The sequence below is a fragment of the Plasmodium vivax genome, genomic scaffold (genome assembly GCF_000002415.2).
Source record: "Plasmodium vivax scf_7220 genomic scaffold, whole genome shotgun sequence".
Lineage (NCBI taxonomy): Eukaryota > Apicomplexa > Aconoidasida > Haemosporida > Plasmodiidae > Plasmodium > Plasmodium vivax.
In genome coordinates, this window is record NW_001849908.1 from 3,988 (window position 1) to 15,033 (window position 11,046).

At 21.6% G+C, this 11,046-nt stretch overlaps 2 protein-coding genes across 2 annotated transcripts; both read left to right on the forward strand.

The window, feature by feature from the left end:
- PVX_121350 (hypothetical protein) lies at positions 1-1,304 on the forward strand (the record flags this gene model as incomplete). Its single annotated transcript, XM_001608496.1, has 3 exons — positions 1-12; positions 170-1,012; positions 1,140-1,304. The coding sequence occupies 3 exons, from the start codon at positions 1-3 to the stop codon at positions 1,302-1,304; spliced, it is 1,020 nt and encodes a 339-aa protein (XP_001608546.1).
- Positions 1,305-4,368: 3,064 nt separating this feature from the next.
- On the forward strand, positions 4,369-5,973 carry PVX_121345 (variable surface protein Vir6, putative; the record flags this gene model as incomplete). Its single annotated transcript, XM_001608495.1, has 3 exons — positions 4,369-4,395; positions 4,540-5,706; positions 5,818-5,973. The coding sequence occupies 3 exons, from the start codon at positions 4,369-4,371 to the stop codon at positions 5,971-5,973; spliced, it is 1,350 nt and encodes a 449-aa protein (XP_001608545.1).
- Positions 5,974-11,046: the final 5,073 nt, after the last annotated feature.

Here is an 11,046-nt window from a genome sequence, read left to right on the forward strand (position 1 = left end):
ATGGATGATTTAGTAATTTTTTATTATTTATTATGAATGATCATTTTGCTCCTTAAATTGAATATTATAATACTGTTTTTGCTTTGGATAAATTATTTTATTAGTGATATTTTTATATACTTTATTTCATTATAATATATTTATTATATATATTTTTTCTAATTTTTAGGAAAGACAGATAAGAGAAATACCTGAAATCGATTTTTTTAATAAATTAGATTCAATTCAGGACTCCGAAGATATGAACGTACAGGAATATGTAAAGGGCTGTAATCATTTGCAAACATATTACATAGAACGATATTTTCGAAGAATTATTAAGAATTATGTTCTTTATGATAATTGCATAAAAAATTATTCTAAAGAAAAATGTTGTCGATTTTTTAAATACTGGATACATAAAGAAAAAAATCATTATAAGAAATCATATAGTAATCAGAGTTCAGTATGGGAATATTGTTTTCCGTCTTTATGGAGTAAATTAAAGGAAACATATAATAATTCTAATTATAATTGCGATATTGAAGAGAGTGAAAATTATTCATATGCCGTTATTAATATAAACGCATATTTAGATGAACTACATTCAATTAAAAAATTTTTATGGGACTCAGATAATGAGCCTTCTGATAGGTATAAATGTTTAATCTATAATATTAAAAGGAATGATTATATGAAAAATATATTTATGCTTTTGTTTTCTATCACTAATTTTAGCACGATAAAAAAAGATCAATTCAAAATTAGCGAAGATTGTTCTTTGCTAAAATTCTTTAGTTATTTTCCTGAAATATGTTGTCCAGAAGAAACAAAGACGGAAAATTTGAAACCATCAAGCTGTGAATGCCAAGAAACGCAATTATTAATACAAAAGACTGATTGTCCTGCTTCTGTAGTAAAAGAAATTGTGGAAATACCAAAAAGCTCCCCCAGTACTTCACCATCTCAAATTGTTGTACCTGCTATTTTAACATTTATAGGAACTTTATTTTTATGCTACCTTTTATATAACGTAAGGAAATTTATATATTTAAAAGATGTATATTCTCAAATCATATTAATATGTTATATTTATGAAGCTTTCCCATTTTCAACTTACTGTATTTAATTTAAATATTTTTCTTCTTTTTCTATTATAGTTCACTCCTATTGGATCTTTATTATACACGCGTATTAAAAAGAAAAATATATATAAAAATCAAGAAAAAGGGATAATTCCAGAAGCATTCATAAAAAAGCGTAATGATGACTATTATCAAAATTCTCGAACTACTGGGAACTATATATCATATGATCCTTTATAAATATCATTAACCGGGGGTACAACAACATATTAATTGTATTAGTATAACAAGTGTATTAATTCAAAAACTTATACATATTGTAATCATAGCAAAGAATCAAAATAGAAAACATAATAATGTTATATATGATTGTCATTTTGTAGTAACAAAAAGAATGCGAATATTTTCATTAAAAATCAAATTTATTAATATTTAATGTGAACAAAATAATGCATTTATTTTATTGGGCACAAACATATAGTTTTTTAAAACTATAACATGTAAGGAATAAATCATTGTATATCTTTAACTAGTATAATGCATCGTCTCGCTCAAACCACAAACAATCTTCAATTTTGTATTTGCATAAATATTTTATTAAAATGTTAAATGTTTCTAAATATGTTTAATTGTTTAATAAACAAACCCTATATATTGACAATAACGAATTACTAAATTAATCATTTACATAGAAAAAGAAAACATATATATTACACATATTAACATAAGATATTAATTTACTTTACAAGAATTAATAAATGCACAAACAAAATAATAGTTCATACAAATTTATGGGATTTATAAGAACATATTTCTACAGAAATTCTTGAAATAATTTAAATAAATATATGAGTATTAATAAAATTAGAAAAACACTGAATTAATGTTTAAAATTTTTACATAGCATTGTGTAATAAAAATCTTAGTTATTACGAAATAATTCTTTTCAAAAGTAAAAATATTCTATAGGATCATTTCACCCTTTTCTGCTTTTAATTTTTCATATTTTACAGCTTTTATCATAATATAAATAATAACTAACAGAATTATAAGACCTAATATTATAACAAACTAACAAACTGTTATGATTCCTAACTCTGTTACTCCTATGTCATTCATATTAAAGTTATCAGAACTTTCTCCTATACAGAGTGAACTCACAATTAATCAAGATAATGAATATAATCATACGAAAATAATACGTAATCAGTAATTTTTAAATATTATCTTTTTTATATTCCTACTATCATTTTTCACATTTTTTACCATTTGGCCAAGTTTATCTATTGCACAGAATATACTATGTTCCCAATAACAATAAAATTTAGATATACCAATTTTGTTTTTTGGATATTTATCTATATAATTTATCATAACTAATCTTATATTGCATTAAATTCATGTTTTAATTTGTATACGTATAAAACTGTAGATTTATTTAATATGTGAATAAAATAAAATTTAATACATTTAATTTTTTTATGTACAACACCAAGTATATTTATGTTTATTCATTTATTTTTCCCATATTATAATTGATTATATGTATACATATATATATTTGTATTATGCCATTTTTTTGAACGTATGTTTGAATAAATAATAATAAATTACAAAATAAATTCTTAAGTCAATTATATATCTCCCTTTAATTTTTTATCATAAAAGGGAATTTTTTAAAAATTCTTATAWTTTTACTCATTACATAATATTCCATTTATAATATTATAAATTAATTTTAATATATTTCGATTTTATGATATAAAAACATTCCGTATATAAACACTGTATTAATGGAAGGTAATTAATTCCTAATATGTTATAATAATTATGAACTAGAAATTTATAAAAAGTAGAGTAAATAGAGAAATGAACATATAATTTCTTTCATTATTTATAGTACTTATATGGTAAAATAGTTATTTTTATAATTAAACTTTAATTTTAATTTATTATAATGATTACATTAATTAGGAATCCAGGTAAATTAACTCAGAAATTATTTATTTATTTACTTATTATTTAATATTCAATATTTTACTCATTCAAAAATATTATCTTCATATATATGTTGCAAATTTTACACTAAATAGTTACAATTTTCCTTGTCAAATATTTATCTGATAGTAACTTATGTAATATATATTCAAACTTAAATGTGCATTTTATGTCAGTAATTCAATAAAAGCTTGGAAAATAATATGTATCATAATCCATGAATAAATATCTAACTTATATTTTGGATAATATATTATTTTTTATTCATATAATAATATATATATCTTACGTATCATTGTATTTCACATTCTTTAGCAATAAGTGATATTGTCGAGAATGTATAAGTTTAATTGATGTAGTATGCAAATAATATATATATAAAGTTAAGATGTAATTTACTCTTGAATATTCTACATATTAATAAATAAGTAAATCCATTATATTTAAAATATAATAATTTATGTTATAAGATGTGATTATATTTTTTTACCCTTTAATTCTAATATAAATGTAAAAACATATTTATGACGAGATAAAAGGGAGATAACTATATTTACACATATAATTTTTCAAATAATGAGCATTTTATAAAATTATTAGATTAAAATTAATTTAATACAATCCTTATTTTTTTTATAATTTTTGGTTTATATAATTTTTTAACGCATTATATTTTATTATTATATAATTTTAGTTAAACAAAATAACTACATTATTGATATAAAAGTTATGTATTTACCAGAAAATCATTTACCCATCTAAATCATCGTAAGAAACATCTAATAATGTGTATCTTGTGTTATTACATACTCTAAATTAACATATATATAAATACAATATATATAATATAAATATTATATTATTAAAGTAATATGCATTAATATACATTTTACGATAGTGAATATCCTAAAAATATATCAATATAGGTAATTAATAATTTAAAAATAATAAATTCTGTACTAATCCATCTTTATTTTGTATATTATTAATTCTATGGTGTAGCATGATAAGGTCATTCAAAAGGATTCATATAAATGTTAATTTATTAAATCAATATTTTTATATGATAATATGAATATGTTCCTTTTATGAATATACTTCTCTTATAATTATATTACTAATTTTATTATAAAATATAGTACAACATTAATAAAAAAATAATATATATATGATTAAATTTAAACAAGTTATCCAAAACCTTTAGTAAAAGCTATTTTTATATCATTATAATATTTTATTTAATAGTAAATTAAATATTAAATAACATTTTTTTTGTATTTCTTTTAATTGTCTCTAATTCGAGAAAATGGGAACTAGTCAAAAAGAACATTGGGTAATTTTCATTTTTTTAATAATTACATGTATAATAGCTATTTATTTAATTAATTTATATTTTTGTTTATGTATTAACTTTATAACAATCATTTTTTTTATTTTTTCCTTATATATATATTAATTATTTTTTTTTTCACATCAGTATATTGACTATAATGATTACTTTAAAGTATTAGATAAGCATAAAAGTACTATTATCTATCCTTATGAAGAACATTACCTTGATAATATCATGCCTTTTTTACGCACTAAAATCCATGACCTGAATAAGAATGAAGATATTATTAAGAAATATTTTAGACTTTTAAGAAATGATCAAATTTTTTCTTACTCAGCTCTGAAAAAAAATTATTGTAAATATATTAACATATGGCTAAATAAGGAATACAGGGATAATAATCACCATAAAAGAATACCAAATTTTGATTTTTTTAAGACATTTATAAGTAAATTAAATTATGAAATATATAAAAATAAAACTACTACATGTGAAAATTATATAAATCATTTAGATACGGAAACAATTAGTAAAATTGACTTTTTACATAGTTTATATGAAGAATATAATAAAATTAAATCTCCCAGAATAACGGATTTAAATAATACATGTAGCAAAATTGATCTTCTAGCTAAAAATTATCGTGAATCTATATATAAATATTATGATAAAGATAAAGATTTATATAATAAATTAGAAAAGATTAAAGAACTAATTGATAAAATAACAGGAAATGATAATTCTCCTTGTAAAAAGAAGATATATTTCACAAAACCGACAGAACTTGAACACATCCTAGAAGAACAAGCACGGACGGAGGCTGAGGAACGTGAAAAAGAGATACGTCAAAAGGAAGCAGCCAGGAAGGCGGAGGAAGAAGCGAAAAAACTGCAGACAGAAAAAGATCTCGAACAACAAAAATTATTACAGCCTAAAAATTTATTAACAACATCACGCGATAATCAGTTACAGGAATTGCATCATGACAAGGGGCATTTCCATTCCACTAGTTATCGAGAACAATTACCAGAATTAGTAACTTCCCGATTACCGAGACCTACACAAAGTTTTGAATCTTTCGTAAGGCAAGAATCATCAACAGGATCGTTATTGGAGGAAGATCTTACAAAAGAAGATATGGGACAAGGAGAAATACTTTATGAACAACGAGGTAGAGATAAAACAAGATCTGGTACATTTTTGGGCTCATTAGGATTTCCAGGTTATATTACTGAAGTTTTAGGTTCTGTTGATCCAGTACCAGTTGTTGGTGTATCTGGTGGAATGGGTGCTTTATTTTTACTTTTTAGGGTATTAAAAATTTTAAACCATTAAAAAAAATTTTGTAATGAATATGCGTAAAAATTACTATTATAATGCAATTGTGTTTTAAATTTTTTCAAATTTTCTTTTTAATATTAGTATACACCTGTTGGAGCCTTCTTTAGAGGAGGAAGAGGACGCGTACATAGAATTCCCCGTAGTTTCAATGGACAATTCTTAGGAGGATTTCCAGGATATGAAGATTATGAAGGTGGGTATATCGGATATGGTCCAATGAATCCTCTAGCGGAATAGGCCATGTTGCGTTATTTCTTCATAAAAAATAAGTTTATTTATAAGGTGACAATAAGATAAAAATCATGCATTCGATAACTATATTTAAACAAATAAAAAATAATATCTCTAATAAATATATATTTTTTAATAAAAAAATCTAAATATTATATAGTTCTTTGTATAAAATTGATCCAATTGTACCATATATATAGCAGTAGTATTATGATAAATGTCATAAAATGAAAAGAATAACATAAATAAAGTTAAATTACAAGAATATTGCATTTATTATTGTTCAAATGATGTATCACAAAAGTATTAATAATTCATATAAAATATATTGTATAATTATTACAATGAAAAAAGCATCACTATTTATAAGTTTATATGTAATACACATATACTTGTAAAATGTAAATATGCTAAAATTATCTAACATGCATAATAAAATAATAAATTAATCTAATCACATAACTATTTTTTTTCCTATTAAAACAAATGCTTACAATTTATGTAATTATATTTTAAAAAATGAATTAAACTACATTACATATATAAACACTCTCTACCTAGAAATGATACAGCTTTTTATAAAAATAAATTAATCTAAAATATATGTAATAAATTTTATTAATTCTAAAAGTATTATAAATGATAGGTATATACATATAGTTAAAATACATTTCCTTATATGTTATATTATGTGATCAGTTATTTAATGGAAACCTATTCATATATTATAATTATTTCATTTAATTATATTAAATAATATTCATTTCCATTTTTAGTAAGATATTTTTTCTAATTACACATAACAATAAATTTTTTATTTTATAATACACATTGCATACATTAAGTTAAATACTACATTTCTCAATTGAGTTTTAGCACAGATATATTTTCTCTAAGTTATATTATATAAAATATGATTTCAGAAAACAATATAATTAATCGTCTAAACTATAAATATATTTCACAAAATTACTATTAATATTGAACTATTTAAGTCAAATATAACTGAATTATTATCCATTTTTACGTCATATTTAAAAAGATAAATAAGGAGGAATATAACTATTCTCTACACATTTATGAATAAACCTTATACGTACAATATGTCTGTATTAAATATACATTTTCTTATTTCATATTTAAAAATTAAAGAAATAATAAATTTAACAAATTTTCATTTATTGCAATTGATATAAAGATATGCATAACCATTAAATATTATTGATAAAGATATTACCTTGCATTTATTATACATTTTTAATTAATTCAAAAATGTACTTTTTTTCGTATTAAAAAAATGTATTGACGCAAAACCACAATATATTTGTACTATATATATAATTTATACTATATTTTAAAAAAAAAAAAATATTTGCCCTAGAAATATTATACAACTGCATATTCATAAGTGTTTTTTATTATGTCATATGAATTTTCATATATTATACTACGTGCCTACTCATTTTATGCACTTTTAATACCTCTTAAATATTAATTATTTATAATAATAACATGATATATATAAAGACGCTTAATTTTATATCTACTTTAGATGTGCATGCATACAACAATGATAAATAGTAATTAATGCTAAAAAATTGGTAAATAATGTTAATATATCCCTATTGTTTTATGGGCCATATATTATAACAAAATTAATAAAAGAAAGAATTATCAAAATTTGTTAATTATTAGTTCTCTCTCACATATTTTATATATATTAAGGTTAGAGTGTAAGACTTAAAATTTTGTAAGCTTAGAAAATATATTAGGAGACGTTATAAAGGATAGTAAGAGACCCTTCGAGTATAAAGTAGAAAAATTTAATATTTTTAATGTAAAATGTAAATATTTATGTGTTCATTAAAAAACATAAAAACGAAAAACACAATATAAAAACAGAAAAATATATAAATGTTTATTTTATCATTTCAATTGGTGCAATTAAATATATTATTTTTTTGATATCTTTATTATTTTTTTTTGCTTATGTTTAAAAAGAATTTAAATATTATTTTATGAGAAAAAAAAAAAAAAAGTAAAATCAGCCGTGAAAACAGTATACTAATTGCATTATTTACGTTAAATTTATAAGATGCTCTAAATTTGTAAAATTTAAATGTATAGTGCATAATATATGTATATATTTTAATACAAATTTCTTATCATAATATATTTACTTATCAAAATAAGGGACATTGTTATCGTTTAAAAATGTGAAACTACCTTTATTTATATCCTTTTTTTTGTATCATTAAAATATTTGATAATCTTGAACTTTATTGTATTATGTGGACATATATTTCAGAATAAATATATGAATTGCAAATGCATGCGCGTATTATATGTCAAAATGATATATTCCATATTGGATAAAAGAGAGAGATACATATGCGACAATTTACTATGCCAACCAATTTATTCACTTACATTTATATTATCACTATTATTAAGGAGAAAATACAGTTCTCCATTTTACATTATATGTAAAAATTGGAGACCATTCAATTACAATATTAAATTATTATTATGTTATTTTTTGAATATAATTTGCAGAAGCATAACTAATTATAAATGTTCTTTATTTTATCATTTTAATATGGAACAACATTATTCATTTAGCACAGATTAATTATATAAAAAAAAAAAATTAAGTAACATTTGCTTAACTAATATATAAAAAGGAAGCATTCATATTTTCTTTATATAACATTAATTATTTTTTTAGACAAATTTTATTTGTAATTAGGGCTTTATATTGTACTCCTTCTATTACATAAATAACAATGACATATTACTAATTACAAAAAACATTAAATTCATTCGTAAAAAATATTAAAATGTCACATATACTTCGTATTTCAAGTCTTATATTACAAATTGTCGTATATGGGGGATAGATAGAATAGAGAGAACATTAATAAATTTTATAAGCACATATGATTTCATTTTATATTAATTCATACAAAAGAATTGTATAATAAAAAGAATATATTTCATCAAATTTAATAAAAAAAACACTTATAAATATATATAACAATATGTTACCTCTATTATATTACAAAGCACAATTCAATATTTTAGGATAAAGCTATCAATTTACATTTGCAAGTAGAAAATTTTTTGAATTATCATATTTTTTTAAATGATATAAATAATATAATGAAATTATCCAGATACTAATGAATAATTTTTTTAAAATTATCAATATATTTTTTACTATTAAATAATGACAAATTGTATTCATATATTCATATGTGCATTATCGCATGCATAGTAATAAATTTCGTTATATCATAAAAATGTTAAAAAATAATTAAATGAATAATTATTTTTTAAATGCATAATAATTAACGGCAAAGATTATATACATATTTATATTTACGAACTATAATAAGAAATAAAGTCCATTATATATTCTTCTATTATTGTATGAGATGTGATTATTATTTTATATATATTAATTACAAATTCGTAATATAGTTATGCTATAAATTATTATTTATTGTGCCAAAACAGTGTCTTAATCTATAAAATTCATAATACGTTTACATTTTTATTGTACTTACAAAATGGATTAATATTATTCTATTTTTCCTATTGACAAATATATGGCGTTTTATTTTATTTTTTATTGAAATTTATATAATATAACAATCCATTTTACGTAATAATGGGAGATCATTTAACGGTATATAGCTCATTTAGTTGTGAATTATACATATTATATTATATAGGGAATTCCTTATATGTTATATATAAAAATCATATATTTTTTTATATTTCTCTATATATTATATATACAATTTTTATATTTTTTTTCTCAGCAAAATAATATAGATAAATTAACTTCGAAAATTATGTATACTAAATTCGAAGATGGACAAGGTGGATGTGAATATTTTCCTTTTTACTTAAGCATAAATGAAGAATTACAAAGATATAAGATGTATAATCTTCATAGAATGTCTGATAAAATTCTAAAGGCTCTCTGTTTTATATATAATAGAAAAAAAAATCGCCCAAATAATTTTGAAGAAGAACTTTGTTCCTATTTATATTATTGGTTAGGTGATATAATATACCCTAAAGTGAAGAGTCAAGCAGTATTTTCAACTATTATTAACATGATTTATTCAGAGCTATATTCGAATATTGCTGAAAATTTTATAGTTTGTAAAAATGTTTATACCCCAATTGATGAAGATAGATTTAACAAGAATAAGTTGCTGTTTGATTATTCTAAGGATTATCACAATATTGAGATAGATACTTCTCATGGCAAAACCACATGTGATAAAACATATAAGGAATACATAACAAAATATATTGATATATATAATGATGCGTATTTAAATTGTACAGGAAGCAGCGAAAAAAAAAACTACGAATGTGATAAATATTCAGAAATGTGGAGTGATAAACTACATTCCAAATTATCAACATTTAGTTGTAGATACAGTGAAAATGATAGAGCAGTTTTAGATAAAGCAGAAGCCTATGAACAACAACAAACTGTACCAGTTCAAACTTATATTCATGCTAGTGCTACACTTCCATCCTCTCGTCAAATTGCAGCGCAGAATGAAAATTTAGGTATGCCTCATTATCAACGTGGTCAGACATTTCCAGGATCATTTGCAACCATTCAATCGGATGATGCAACTGAAAGTGGAACTTCAAAAACTATTGCGGGCTCAGTTGCTCCAGTATTAGGAGTTTCATCAATTTCTTTACTCTTATATAAAGTAATTGAACATATAATAGATATTCATATATTTAAATTTACATGTGCTTCCTTTTTTTCAAATAGAAAAACATATAAAAAGAAGCTATTTTACATACCTTTTACATATGACTATGATACATTAGGTTACACCACTTGGAGGATTTATAAGAAATTTTCTAGGAAGGAACAGAAATATGCATAATCCTGTAGAATATATGGATTCATTCAACCCATATAGTGATGGAATGGTTCCTGGAGATAGAACAATGAATATATCCTACAACAGATTATGAAATAAATAATCCTTTATATAGATATATCAGCACTACAATTAGCATTAACAATATTAG